Genomic DNA, 15,485 nt, shown 5'->3' on the forward strand with positions numbered 1-15,485 from the left:
AAGCCTGGAGGAGCGCAGTGGAAGGAGGCCTGACCAGATGTCACTCCTCTTCTGGGATGTCACCATGTGCACGTTGCATCCCCGCAACCCCTAGTGACACCATTAACACATCTACATCATGAACTGAGGTATGCCTTTTTGCAGTAGCAAGCTAGAATGGGATTGTGTACCTGCAATGGCGAGGGCTATACTTCACTAATAATAATAATAATAATAATAATAATAATAATAATAATAGGATTTATTTATATGCCACCCAATCACTGGGAATCCAGGCGGCTTACAACAGAGGGGATAATAGACGGTTCCCTGCCCTCAGGCTTACAATCTAAAAAGACACGACACAAAAGGAGAAGGGAATGGTGAGGGGGGGATCAGGTCCAGCATTCTTCTCTCCCTCTGAGGCCTGGACCAAGGCAGATGGACCGGAGGGAGGGCTCTGCTTCTTAATCGAGGCCGGGCCCAATGGCGTTGGGCCTGTCCTTTCACTCCCTCTAGGCCAGAAGATGACACTACTTTTCACTACAGTCAGCCCACCTTATCCACGGATTTTTTATCCATGGATTCAATCATCCATGGTTTGAAAATATTCAGAAAAAGCATACACCCCAAAGAGCAAACCTTGATTTTCCATTTTATATAAGAAACACCATCTTGTTAAGCCATTGGATTGAAAGAGACTTGAACATCTGTGGATTTTGTTATCGATGGTGGGTCCTGGAACCAAACCCCAGCGGATAACAAGGGCCCACTGTAAAATGTTTCAGCGCAACCTAATAGGATTTCTGCTTCTTACCCATTTACTGGGTATCTTCTGATTGAATCTGAGCAATGGGAGGTGGAAGGGTCATCATAGGAATAGTTACCCATGTGGCCCTTCTTTGTGGTGTGGGATACAGCTAATGAGGACCAAACAACAAAGAAGGTGGGAGGGTGCAAGAATTGCACTAATAACATCAGCTGCCTAGAGATACAAGTTAGTTGCAATTTTTAAAAGAGGTTAGCGTATCTTTTCTGATTTCTTCCTTGCTTCCCAAATAAGAGATTGCTAGGGTGATGCTATGTTCATGGTGCTGAGGTCAGCATAGGCTGTTGCCACACTGCAAAATGAATGCCATTTGATACTGCTTTAACTGTCATGGCTCCATCCTACGGGAATCCTGGGGTTTGTAGTTTGTTGTGTCACCAGAGCTCTCTGACAGAGAAGGATAAATATCACACAAAACTACAAATTCTAGAATTCCATAGCACTGAGCCATGGCCCAATGTGTGTCAAAATGCATTAAATCTGCAGTGTAGATACAGCAGTAGACAGTGGGGACAGATACAGGAGTAGACAGCGGGGATTTAGCAGGGACAGGAATGGGGAAGGAAAAGAGATTACTAAATGCTTCTGCCTGCTGACACACAGCATCCGTGTGCAGGGCACATGATATCTGTGTGGTTTGACGAGAGGAACCAGAAAGCATTTCCCTGTGTTCTTCAATGGCACAAGAGGAACAGTAATTGGAACATGTTAGTTATGAATAACCCAAAGAGGTATGTTTTGGACTGCAGTGACAAGTAAATTGCTGGGTGATCAGAATACCATAACGGATTCCTTTCGAAAAGTAAAACCCCACAACATTTTTTTCCTTCCTTTTGTTCCAGGCAGGGTTTTTAGGCCAAAAACCTTCCAGGAACTGAGTGTTTTTAGAGAAAGGGCACTAAGAGTGTGTTGCATTGGAAAGCGCCTTTGTAGCTACTAGAGTATTCTCTCTAGGATTATCTAGGTCCTCCAGTGCAACTTTGAAAGTTGACCATAGAGTTGCACTGGAGGACCTAAATATTCCTAGAGAGAACATATTGATCAAATCTGTGAGTAAAGCTGCAAATATCAAAGCCTCAAATATAGAGGGATGAGTGTATATAGTATTATATACTCTCTCTTTCCATCTATCTATCTATATATATATATATATATATATATATATCATATAATATAGCATAATATATTGTGGGTCCACAACATACATTATTATATATAGTATATGTAATAATATATATTATATATTTATTATAATATAAGAATATTATATTATATTATAATAAATTATATCATATAATAAATTATATATATTATATAATATTATGTAATATATATTATATAATAATATTATATAATAAATTATATATTAAATTATATTATATTATAATAAATATAATATTATATTATAATATAATAATATATTACAATAAATATAATATAATAATATTATAATAAATATAATATATGATTTAATTTAATTTAATATAGTATATTAAATATAATATACTATAGCATAATACTATAATATGATATATATATATATATATATATATATATTATATCATATACATAATATACATTATATAATATATAAGATATTATGTATATATATATATATATATATATATATATACACAGAGTATTATAGTATTATGGTGCTAGAGCCAGACAATAACATATAAGGCATTCCCCTCAGTCCCTCCCGGCCTTTGTCTTATGATTGCAACTACTGACAGACTAGACTTGGAGGGTGGGGAAGGGGGCGGGGCTAAGAGGGCCGGTGTGGCGCGAGGCGGCCTCTGCATCGGCGACGTCAACGGCATCCCAGGCCACGCCCCTCCGCCTCGTGGGTGCCGGGCGCCGCTTCCTGATTGGCCCGCAGAGCCGGGGGGGCGGGGCCGCGCGACTCTGTTGCAGGAAGTGTCTGAGGTTAACACAAAAAAGAGGAGGAGCCAAAGGAGGCTCTTTCTCAGCCGAAGGGCGGGAGGCGGAAGTGGCTCCTCTTGGAGCCTCCGAGGGACTGCGCTCCTCCTCGCTCTCTTATCCAAGGGAGGAAGGCAAGGCTTTGCAGCCCAGGGAGCCCCAGGGAGGGGGTGCCTCCGTCGCCGCCGCCTGCGATGCCACCCTTTTCGGGGGCGTCGTCGTCATGGCATCCTTGCGGACTCTGGGCCCGGCTGGGCAGAGGGAAGAGGCGGAGGACGGGGGCGAGCTGGACCGCTCTCTCCAGCAGATGCTGCGGGCCATAGTCGAGGAGAGGAACCGCATCAGCATCCGCCACGAGATCAGCGGCCTCGGTGAGCTTGGTTTGCTAAGGCTGCATCCACACTGGGGAGATAACCCGGTTTGAGAGCGCTTTAACTCTTTCTGTGGCTCAAGTGCTATGGAATTCTGGGAGTTGGAGTTTGTTGTGGGGCCCAGAGCGGAGCTCCGCTCAACAAACTCCAACTCCCAGAATTCCATAGCCTTGAGCCACAGAAAGAGTTAAAGAGGTACCAAACTGGGTTATCTCTCCAGTGTGGCTGGGGTTTAAACTCCAACTCTATGGTCAACTTCATTTGCAGGATGCTTTAAATGTGCTTTAATCTCTCTTTAATGCTGGAATGAGCCCCCAGTGTGTGATAACCCTAAAGGCAACACTGGCATTGATTACGATTCATGGCTAGCTCAAATCAGGTGCCATACTTTTGGGCATGTGAGGTGATGATGAGTGGATCTCAGGAACCTTTTGTGTGGGTCAAAATAAAGCTGGCCCTTGGTATCTGTTAGGGTTTGCTTCCAGGACTCTGCATCATGGGTACCAAATCAGCGGAAGTCCCATTACTTATAATGGCATAGCAAAACGGTGTCCCTTATGTAAATGGGGGATACTGTGATCTGCAGCAGCATGTGAATGACTCATAGTCTTGGGGTTTGCTTTGACAAACTTGAGCAAGAAGTGAACTTCGCTTTGTCTGCCTGTGGTCATATTAATCTGGCGGCTGTTCGTCGGAGAAAGACAGATTGCAATCACGTTTAATGCCAGGATGCCTTTGAAAACTATAAAGGTGAGGCAGCGGTTTTGTTCTTCTATCACAGTCTCTGCCTTTGTCTCAGGAACTGTTAATACAGGTATGTCTGATCCGCTCGACGCTTTATTGGGGTCATAACTATAAAGAGACGCAGGAGATAGGAAGGGCTCTTTCTGATGACTTTGTTTAAAAAATGCAGCGTTGTGTTTAAGTTGAAATCCATGCGGATTGGATTATAGCCTTCTTTACTGCTTTTAGCTACATTGACCCAAATGGCCACAATGTCCTCTGTTCAGTTATTTCCCTTCCTTGTCCATCTGTTTTGTTTTGACCGAGGCCCGTAATGTATGGTGCATGGATCCTATTGTTAGCCTCACCCCAGCGCAGGGGCATTTTGTATGTGTGGCCTGCGTAACAGCTGAAGACCTCATGCCACATTGGAGCAATGCATTGCCAGCTGTGAAGGAATCTGATAAAGCACCATTGACTCCCTGTCTCTGGGGAAAACAGAAATAAAGCCATATCTTTATGCAGAATGAACAGTGAAACCTGGTATGTATTTTACAGTCAAGAATGCAGTGTAAACAAAGAGCAGCTTTCCTCCATCCCATTTCCACCTCAAGAAGAAACCAGGCCTTTGTTTTGCCAAACAGGGCTCTGTTGTTTTTCCCATGATTCTGATTCAAGACCTGTTGCTCATCGTCATCAAACATGCTCTAATCTCAAGGTAGTTAGAATTGAAAATCGTAATCTCCTTTCTGTTCCTCCTCCTTTTGAAGAAGTTAATCATAATCTCATACAGACATACTCCCCCAAATCCTGTAAATAAATTGCTTTTAGAAACCTCACTCCAATGATGCCAAGGGATATTGGGGGCAGGGTTGTTTCTCAGTGAAGAGATGAGCACTTCTGGACAAGCGCTTTCTGGCCATGGCTGGCTCTAGAAAATTGACCATGTTTACCTCAAAGTTCATACATAGAAAGTAGTGGCAAGGCCAAACTCCCAACTTGAAAGAATATTCACTCTATAACACTTGCCAGCATTCACCAGGATAGGGCTCCTATGGCATAGGAGTAGAATAGATGTGGAAATCACTCCCTGAAGCTTGGAAGTTTGAAAACCAATGATATGGAAACACATCTTGTGCTGCTGTTCTTTGAACATCCTTTTATTTGTTTCGCAATCCTGCCTATTTATTGCAACCCCATTGTAAACTCCTAAGTTATTGCAAAAGAGTATTCAGAAGAATCCCCAGCTCAAAGCAGGCTTTGGTTGTGCTGAGTCTTGCCTCTGGCTTCTCTTGGCCATTTCTCTATTACAGTGATGGCAAACCTATGGCACATGTGCTGTCGCCCCAGGAGAGAGTTTGCCAGAGTTTGTTACTAGAAAGCCAGAGGGACATGGCACTTTGCAATAAATAAGTGGGTTTTGGGTTGCACTTTGGGCACTCGGCCTCTAAAAGGTTCACCATCACTGCTCTATTATGTGCCGCTGCGACTGAGACTTTCCCCCTACTGTAGGAAATGTTTGATTGTTTATCTGTACTCACAGTAACATTTTTTACATTCTCTTTAAAAATTAAGTCTTTATTTAATTTTTAACAACAAGGTTAATAGCAGTTTAATAGACTTTTCCGTTATAATTTGAAATGACATGGTTATTACATTATCTGATCCTCCTCTAAGCATCCACACATCTGAATCAGACCCTCCCTGCTTTGAATCAGCGACTTCATAGTATCTGTTAAGCCAAGGCTTGCTAAGTGCATTGTGGAATTGTCTTTATTAAATGGATACTCAAGATTCTCTTTCCCTTTCCCAACTGTTACTCATTCTAGGAACACCTTTAGAAAACAGTAAAAACCGTAAGCTTGAGAAAATATATATGTCTTAATCCGTTTCTTTAGGAAAATATTGTGAAATAACTGCCAAGCAAGCCAGTAAGAATAAGTGGGATTCTAAATGCAGTATTAGTCTCTGTCAAAATGACTCAGGGTATACTATTTTTTCCCTGTAGTTTAAGGTGGTGGTTTCCTAGTGCAAGTATGTATGAACCTGCATGTGGTCACTTCTGTAAAATGTTTGTAGACATTTGTTTAATCTGTTGTTGTTGTGTGCCTTCAAGTTGTTTCTGCCTTGCAGTGATCCTAAAGTGAACCTATCATGGGGATTTCCATGGCCAAGCAGGAATTTGAACCCTGCTCTTCAGAGTTGTAGTCCAATGTTCAAACCACTACACTATACTGGCTCTTTGTTTAATTTACTTAATATATTCTTTGTTGCCTTTTAAGTTTACTGTTCCTGTGGTACTAACAGTACAGTTCAACATGAAATAATTACTGGCAACTTAAATTTAAGGTAAATGTAAACCTTAATTTTCTTAATAAATAAGTACATTATGTTAAATTACAGTGACCTACGGTAAACAACAAAGCTGTGTTTTAAATTGGATAGGTTTTATCTGCTGTTAAGGCAGCTTTGTCTTATGGCAACCCTCTGAATGAGAGCTCTCCAGGAGACCCTGTTATTAACAGGCAGGCTCAGGCCTTGATTTATTGAATCAATCCATGTACCTTCATACCCATGGATTCTTTATCCATGGGTTCAACCATCCATGGTTAGAAAATATTCAAAAAAATATATACATTCCAAAAAGCAAACCTTGAATTTGCCATTTTGTACAAGGGACATCATTTCATTATGTCATTGTAGTTAATGGGACCTGAGCATCCATGACTTTTGTCACTCATGAGAGGTCCTGGAATCAAACCTCAGTCAATACCAGAGACCCACTGTATGTATAATACAGTCTTCATCTTTTCTTAATGCTTTTCATTTAACTGAATGTTTCTGTCTTTTCAGTGAGTTGTCACCTCACGATATGTCCAAAGTACAGTTTCTCCAGTTTACATCTTACTGTTTCATACTAGGGTTTTCAAAGTAAAAAAAACATAGAAGTAATTTATCAGTGTTGCCACCTGCACAGCACTAAGAAGATTTAAAGTGCCACTGCTGTTACCTCAGAGAGCTCCTCTGCCAGTGTCACCCCCCCCCACTGCCTGCTGCTCAGTAGCTTCTCCTCACTGAATTTGTTTATTAAGGATATACACATTATAGAAGATGTTGTTTGGGGATGTTGCTTTGACTCTTGAAGTAAAAAGGAGAACAGATTTAATATTCAAAGGTAATCACAGCAGGTTCTTCACCTCCAGTCTGATGATCTACCTGCACTGTCAGATGTCCATTTTAATTATGTAAACTTCTGGGTCAATCACTTTGGGTAATCCTCTTTGATTCAGGTATACAGCACATCCTTTCAGTACATGTGTAGCTCAGATGCTGTGATTTGAGTGCTGGACTAAGACACTGGGAGATGAGGGGTTGAATCCCTGCTTGGCCTGGGAAACTCATCAGGTGACTTTGGACAAATCACATCTCTCAGCTTCAGAGGAAGGCAAGGGCAAGCCCCCTCTAAATAAATTCTGCTAAGCAAACCTGTGATAGGTTCCCCTTAGGGTTGCCATTAATCAGAAATGACGTGAAAGCACACAGCAACAACAAATACCTCAATTAATGAAGTTACTTCTTAAATAGAAAGTTTGGTACGAGAGGCAGAAATAACATGGAAAGAATAGGGATGAGTTCCTAGATTACAAAAAAGAAGCATGGTGGAACATGTTTCAGCAAACATTTTACCCAAAACTAACAATATGGACAAGTGAAATGACAAAACCACAGCAGATAAGCTTTGCAAAGGAAGCAAACATCTGAGCCTTTTAAAGACCACTTGAAAGCATCTTCCAAAATGTATCCAGGAATGATTTTTTTCTTTACCCATCTTCCACTTTTCATATGACGTCTATTTTGGTGGCTAAACCTAGAAAGCTGTTTAAAAAACATGAGCTGAGGGGTAGCAGGCTTATGTACTTTGCTTCTGTTTTGCTGTGAGGCAGCTGCTGTTTATCTTGCCTGCTCTAGGCAGCCACGCATAACTACAGTAGGCTCAGCTAGAGGAGAATCTCACTCTTTCTCAGCTCAAGATTTATTGCATTCTTTACTGTAGCCATGCTGCTACAAACGAATACTGAAAGTCTGTGTTTCTCCAACCACCTTTCACCATCCTTTCAGTTTTGATGCTGCTACAAAATTTTGCTAGATAGAGGAGAAGGAGCAAAGTGAGCACTGAGCAGGCGTGAGCAGACTTTGTAAAAAAGAAGTCACTACTTTGTTAGAAGCTTTGCTAACTGAGGTATGGACATCACCCTCCATTTTTTCCTTGATGGTTGGCTCCTGGGGTGATCCTCCATTCAAGCACCAATAAGGTTGTGACTATTGTACATTTTCACATAGCTACATATATTTTGAAAACATTTTAGAGCCTTAAAATTGGAGGAGGGGTTGGTTTTGTTCTGAGATACTGACCTAATATGCTTCAAGTTTTCTTTTAGTCTGAATCTGAAAATGACAGAGGAAAGGGTACTGTTGATTTGAAGATGCTGAAAAACAGAGGTCATATACAACAGCATAGGTGTAGGAAACTCAGTGCTCTCCAAATGACTGTGGTGTCATTTATGGGTTTATGGGAGCTGTGGTCAAAAGCATTTGGAGGGCACTATGTTGCCATTGTTGTTGTTTGCCTTCAAGTTGTTTCTGACTTATAGTGACTGTGGGGCAACCCTGTCATGGGCTTTCCTGGCAAGATTTGTTCAGAGAAGGGTTGCCATTGCCTTCCCTTGAGGCTGAGAGAGTGTTTTCATGGCTGAGCAGGGAATCAAACCCTGGTCTCCAGAGTCATAGTCCAGCACTCAAACCTTTTGCTACGCTGGATCAGGACTGGACCTGTGCGGTCACCACAGTCCCAGCACAATCAGTGCTGGTGCAGTCTTGGTGCTATCCCTTTGGCCCATATGCTTCAGGTCTCAGTCTTACATTTGTCACTAATTACTGTTGCTGGTTCCATGCCAAAAGAAAAAAAAAGTTAAAAATTAATTGCGCACAGCAGCAAAAAAAGATGATCTGATACCCATGTGAGGAAAAAAGACTTTTTTTGACAAATTAGTCTACTGCCAGAATCATTCAGCTATTTGTACAGAGGCATTAGCTGTAAAATATCTAGTATGAGTTGGTGCCACTATGGTACATGCATGCCTATGTACAATTACAATAAAGCAGTGCGTGTAATACACCATGACTTGGTAGAAATGTCAGAAGAACCTTGCTGGGCCAGACAAGGTGTCTATCTAGCCCAGTATTCTGTCTCCCTCAGTGGCTATAACCAGATGTTTCTTGGAAGTACACAAGAGGCCTGTTTTTTTCGTCATTGCTGATAGCCATGCTATTTCTTTTATTACAGTGGGATATTTTTTTCTCCTGCCCACCTAGGTCCCCAAAAGTGTTGTACAGTAAAATATAAAAACATGATAGGAACAAAACATTTAAAAAAACAACAGTTGGACACTATTTTAAAAGGCAACCCAAAGAATATACTTTCAGCTGTCTGTTGGAAGCACAGCAAAGGATAGAGCCAGATTGACTTCTCTTGAGAGGGCATTCCACATTCAAAGTGCTGCTAAGGAGAATCACCTTTCTTGTAAATAAAAATAATAAATAAAAACTTTATTTCTAGCCAGCCTTTCCAAAGATCAAGGCGGGTTACAACAGATACTCCAATACATTACAATTCAATATAGTAATACTGTACTCTACAGTCTAGTTTCTTGGGGCTGAGGGCCTCCACTGAAGCTCTCAAATCCCAGGCAGGTGCATATGGGAAGGGGTGAGCTTTCAGATGTTTTAAGATGTTATAAATCAAAACCAGTGCCTAAAATTGAGCCTGGAAACAAAATACAAACAAGTTAGCTTGCAGATTTGTATTTTAATCGCTTCTCGGCCTTTTGGCTAAGATCAAGTGTAGATTTGTATTTTAAAACTTGTTAAACCCTTAAAAAAGCATTACCTAGGCAAACCTATGGCATGTGTGCCAGAGGTGGCACCCAGAGCCCTCTCTGTGGGCACTCATGCTGGCACCCTAGCACAGAGTTTGCCAGAGTTTCTTACTAGAAAGCCAGAGAGACGTGGCACTTTGCAATAAATAAGTGGGGTCTGGGTTGCAGTTTGGGCACTCGATCTGTAAAAGGTTCACCATCACTGACCTAGACCTATGGCTGCATTGTGTGGCTTTAAATTGGGTAAGTCAGTTGTGTAATGTCTTACACAGCTGATCCTTTTGGGCAGTCCTAAATACACTGGTTCATTGAAAACCCCAAACTCTAATATTAATGGATAGGGAGAAAAGAAAAGACCTCTCTCTCCCTACATGTTCTCTATATTCTCAGCACTTTGTAAATACTGTATATACTAATGTATAAGTCTAGAAATTTAAGTTCACAAATGCCCCCCCCCCCAAAAAAAAATCTGGGTTGACTTATCAACAGGTCAGTGTAAGTATTTGTACTTTAAGGTAGGTGAAGGTATTCCCTGTTGACAAGGTTGTCAAGTCATGTCCGACCATAAGGGGTGGTGTTCATCTCCATTACTAAGCTGAAGAACCAGCATTGTCAGAGACTACTCTATGATCATGTGGGCAGCATGATTGTAGAGAACGTTGTTTACCTTTCCACCAGAGTGTTTACCTATTTATTTACTTACATTTGCATGCTTTCGAATGGCTAGGTTGGCAGAAATTTGTACTTTAACTCTTTTCAAAAAAAGGAACCATCCCCTTCTCTGAGTAGAGTGGCAAAAGGCAAGAGCTTAGTCTGTCCTGGGAGTATCTAAAAGAGGCTTTGACCTCCTTATACTCTCTCCACTGTGGTGCTGATTTTGACCTTTTTGAATGTCTGGATGGGAAAATAGAGGTGGTGGTAGCTCTTTGATGCTTCCCCTCAAAGGAGCATCAAGAGAATTCAGGCTTTGAAGGATCTGAATAAGAGATTATGTATGTTTGTCAGCTGTTCTGCGTTAAAACCAGGCAAAGTTATCACATCAAAGTTAAAGGCTATAATCACTGCTAACATAGTCACCATTTTCTTTGCTTTCTTTTCATCCTTTTTACCATGTGTGCATTTTCTTAGCCCTGCCTGCACCTGGTGGGGGCATTTTGTTTGTGTGTTTTTGAAAAGTTATCAGGGTCTCACAAAGAGACAAGCCCAAGTTGCACTGCCCAATTTTGTTGCTACCAGAGTTTGGCAAAGTTACTTTTTGGATTATAGTTCCCATAACCCTCTACTAATCAGGCCAGTGGCCATGTTGGCAGAGGAATGTGGGTGTTATTGTCCAAACACTAACCCCTAGTTCTGGTTGCCAAGGCTCAGTCTTAGAATACACGGACCGTATAGGGTGGCAGCAAGCTAGAGGGTGGTTGTTTTTCCAGTGCTGACTGATCATTGTTGTGTATCATATCTTCCTCAATGAAAACTTCCAGGTTGTGGGATCTTAATATCTAATCAAGTCTGAACAAATATTTAATTTTGGAATTGGAAAGTATGGGGTTTTCAAGGAACATTATTTTGTTCCATCTGAGTAATATTATTTTAACGTCTGGAGTTTTCATATTCAGCACTACTTTGACTGCTACAAACTGGTATCATTCTTTTGTCAGCTCAGTGCTACATGATTAAACTGGATTATTTGAGAGCTTGTTTGGGCAGGTTAAAGTCCTTTATGATTCAGAGAACCGCTTTTTTTTAGGTCTTCTACCTTCTGATAAGGGTCAGTCCTTTTGTGTTTCCCTTTACCTGTGGGGACTCACCATCATTGTGTTCAGTGCTAAACCAGTTCCAGTCAAGTAACGCATATACTCATTTATAAGTCTACAAATTTTAGTCAAAAAATTGACCCCAAAAACTTGAGTTGATGTATCCATGGGTAAGTACTGTACTTTAACTCTTATTTAAAAAGCAACTATTTCCTGGTAACTGGAGCGTGACTTTGGCGCAGCTTCTGGCCTCTTAGGATGCATGCATCATTTAAACAGCATATCTTCAAAGTGACCCGAAGCAGCTTTATTTTGGCCTGGCTATAAGGGCTCGTACTATACAGCTATAGCATTATGATGCTACTTTAACTGCCATGTCAATGTGCTGTGGAATCTTGGGCTTTGTAGTTTGTTGAGGCAGTAGAGTTCTGTCTTGAGAATTCTAAATACTCCTCTCTAAACTGCAAATCCCAAGATTTCATCAGATGTTGTCATGGCAATTAAAGTGGTATCACAGTGCTATAACTGTGTAGTGTGATAGGGTCCCAGGAGTCCCTTTAATAGCCAGTCATCTGTAATTATTATTATAGAAGGCTGATTTAGGAGGTGCATCCCCAAAGAAGTAAATATACAAAAGTTTCATATAAATATCCTGGAACCTACAAATAGGTTTACTTAATTTATAGGCTGAAGGGAGAAACAGTGAGATGGAAGAAGAAAGGTACAGAGTGGTCTTTTTTAAAAAACCAAAACCAAATCCTAAATGTTTACTTATTGCCACTCTAGTTTCTCAACTTCAGTGAAGGTGAATTAATAGCAAAACTGTAGGAAAAGCTTCTGTTTTAGAGTAGAAGAATTATATTTGTTAAATATTGTGGAATCAGAGGTTGAAAAATGACATGGTAGGGTACTATTTCATTTAATTACAGCGTCAATGATAATGAAAATCTGCGACACTGCAGAGACTGACAAACTGACAAGACTATTAGTTGATGGGAATTTGAAGACATTCAAGAAATATTGGGATTGTGTGATTTCATATTGGAATTAAAAATGGGTCCTTTAGCAATGGAAGGATTTAAAGAATAATTAATGATATAAGACTTAATAGTGAAGAAATAGGTGATATAAGATTCAACAATAAAGTAAAAATAAAACAAATACTTATATAGTTAGGATAGATTTTGTTTACGATTCAGAGTGCATAATGAGAGAATGACCTATGACTAGATGATGATAACCAAGACTGTAAGAAAGGAAGTAGAAGGATGTTTGGAGAATACTTTGTTTGTTGAATGATAAGAAAATGCTTAATTGATTTTAAGATATTTGAAAAACTTAGAAGATAAGCTAATAGATAGTACTGCTGAAGAGGAGAATGAAGTGAAGAAGTGGGAGAAGGCAATGTAAATAGATAAAAGGTAAGAATAAGTGAAAAAAAGAGTTTGGTGAGTAGGAGTATATAGAAAGGAAGGGTAATGAAAGTATGATCAGGTAAATGGAAGGCGGATTGGAAGGGAGACCAGCTAATCAGTAGAGTCAAACAATATTAATGCTTAATGTTGAGATGTTTGAATGTGTACAGGTTATGCATTAAGTTGTAAGATGGGGTTGGAGATCATGTATTATATAGCTGGTGAGCTCTTGTGAGGTTATTGTTCGTTATTTCTTTTTTCCTGATTTATATATGTGCTCAATAAATATATTTTAAAAAAATAGATTGCAGGGTCCATGCTTGCTGGGTGATTTGGGGAGCTGTAGTCCAAAAAAGTAACCTTTTCAAGCATATATGACTGATAAGCCAGCTGCACTTCTCTTTTAGAGATCTAGCTCTACTCCAACATGAAATGTTGCTAGGGCCACATTCTCATCTCCTTTGGGATTTGATTACATTAAGCAGCGTTGCAGTGGTAATGGAGGAATCCAGAAACAGTGTGGAACAAAGGGATGGTACTAGTTGATTTTTTATCCTCTAAGCTGTACTCTGATAAAAACATTTTTTAAAACAGAAAACAATGTTATATCCCTTAATATTTCATTGACAGCAAAAGGGAAGCAAGCATTTTTTCATTAATATTTGAGATTTTGATAATATATTCATTTATTTATTATACGCCTTTGTTTAAATGTACTAGACTATAATTGATTTTTTAAAAATAATCTTTATTAAAGTTTTCAATTTAAAAACAGAGTGTGCATTTTTACATTCTAACAATACTACTATTGATTATCATAGACTCTGCACCCTTCCCTTCCCCCCCATTTCTACTCTATTCCTCAACAATGTTAAATATCACTCTCCTATGTCTCTCGATTACCACCACCTCTCTAGCTTGTCTATTTGAGATTATACATTAATCATTCATCTTTCTGCACGGACTACAAGACGGTTTATTATGTCATCCCGTTTCTGTTTCTGTCCCTTATATCTATTTTCCCTTTACATATATTTTCTTCAAATTTAACCATGTTGGATCTTCCTCTGTCCCTTCCTCGCCTTTAAGTTTCATTGTTAATAAATCCATTTCTATCACTTCTAAACTTTTCTCCAACCACAAATCAATCCCCGGTACTTCTATATAATTGATTAAAGACTATAATAGATTAAAGAGCAGATGAGTGAAAATATTTATTTGGGATTTTAATTCATGTTACATGCAGATGTATAATTTAATGCAAAACTGCTGTTTCATTCATTACAACAGTGTGTGAATTCTAAACTGTACAAAGGGACTTTGGGTCTCACTTAAAGAAGAGATAGGGATCAAAAGGTTTTTATACGTTCGTTGGTGGTGAGCTGCCTGCAAAATGAGGGATTTGGGTGGGGAAGAAAAGAAAAGATTCCCTTGCTTTGCCTCTAGTGGCTTTCAGTCTTTTAAAGAGGAATGTGAGCAGGATGTTAATAATGGTTTCTCCTAGCATATTGATAAGTTTCTGTCTGAAAGCCCCTGGTGTCAGAATGGTGGCATAAAAGCAGGCCATGTCTCCTTCCACATTCCTGACTGAATGGCATGCTTTTAAATCATGTTGCTTTGCAGACAAGATGATGTCACTAGGGGTCTTGGCTGCACGCTGGGTGCTGGCTTTGTAGTGTACGTTCTGCTCCTTCTCAGAAATGTAATTAGACATTTCCAGATACCAGTTTTTTCACCCTTTTGTTGTTTGCTTAGATAATGCCAGAGCCATTGGTGATAGGTTCTGTTTGATTTAATTCAAACCTTAGTAATATGCACGGTTAATCTTTTTGTCCTCTGGAATCTATGAAAAAAGGAAGCCTGCCAACTATCGTTTCTGCCTGTCGCATGATCAGCCTTCAAAGATAACTGTCTTCTCTTTCTGCTGATTTCAAAAAGACATATGTCACTTGAAGCAAATATAATAAGTGTGCTTTATTTATTTAATCATTTATATTATCTTCCCTCCCCTCCATTTCTCTAGAACGTTTATTAATGTCAAGTTTTTTCATCTTCACAATCACTCCACAAGGTCTGACTAGCCCAACATATCTCATGGGATCAGCTTATGAACTCCATGGGTGGGCAGAAATTCAAACCCATTGGCCCTTTCCCATTGAACAGTTACAACACTATGCTTCCACTTGAACTGTCATAGTTGCTATGGCATCATGGGATTGACAGTTTAGATGGGCATTTAGAAATCTCAGCCAGAGAGGTCTACCACCTCATCAGGCTGCAAACATAGGCTTGCAGCCATAGCAGTTCAAGTGGAATCAGAGTCAGAGTGCTAGGACTGTGCAGTGAGAATGGGTCCTATGTCTTTTTAGTCAAAGCCCTTATCCTCTGTCTACAAGGCACACTGAGATCACTGTCCATATGACATGGGTATTTGTAACCATGGAATGTGAGGTCACCCAGTTAAAATGATTGACAAATAGGTTCAGGATGTGCAAAAAAATGCATAAATGATGATACGGAAATCAGTGCTACAAAATATGATGGCCACTAGCCTTAAA

General features: G+C 39.9%; 1 protein-coding gene and 1 pseudogene across 5 annotated transcripts in view; both read left to right on the top strand.

Annotated features, from left to right (window-relative positions):
- The first annotated feature begins 2,738 nt into the window (after nt 1–2,738).
- LOC149312590 (uncharacterized protein KIAA0930 homolog) overlaps nt 2,739–15,485 on the top strand; it is a 62,352-nt gene continuing 49,605 nt past the window's right edge. For all 5 annotated transcript variants that reach the window (XR_016281276.1, XM_089524924.1, XM_089524926.1 and 2 more), the window contains exon 1: nt 2,739–3,102. Coding sequence is in view for 4 of the 5 variants with exons in the window: in XM_089524924.1 (XP_089381050.1) it covers nt 2,955–3,102 (148 nt within the window). In the remaining variant the exon portion in view is untranslated. The remainder of the gene's footprint in view (nt 3,103–15,485) is intronic.
- On the top strand, nt 9,695–9,836 carry LOC149312591 (U2 spliceosomal RNA; annotated as a pseudogene).

Source organism: Sceloporus occidentalis, unplaced genomic scaffold, assembly GCF_023333645.1.
Source record: "Sceloporus occidentalis isolate IW3139 unplaced genomic scaffold, rSceOcc1.0.p SCAF_5, whole genome shotgun sequence".
Classification (NCBI taxonomy): domain Eukaryota; kingdom Metazoa; phylum Chordata; class Lepidosauria; order Squamata; family Phrynosomatidae; genus Sceloporus; species Sceloporus occidentalis.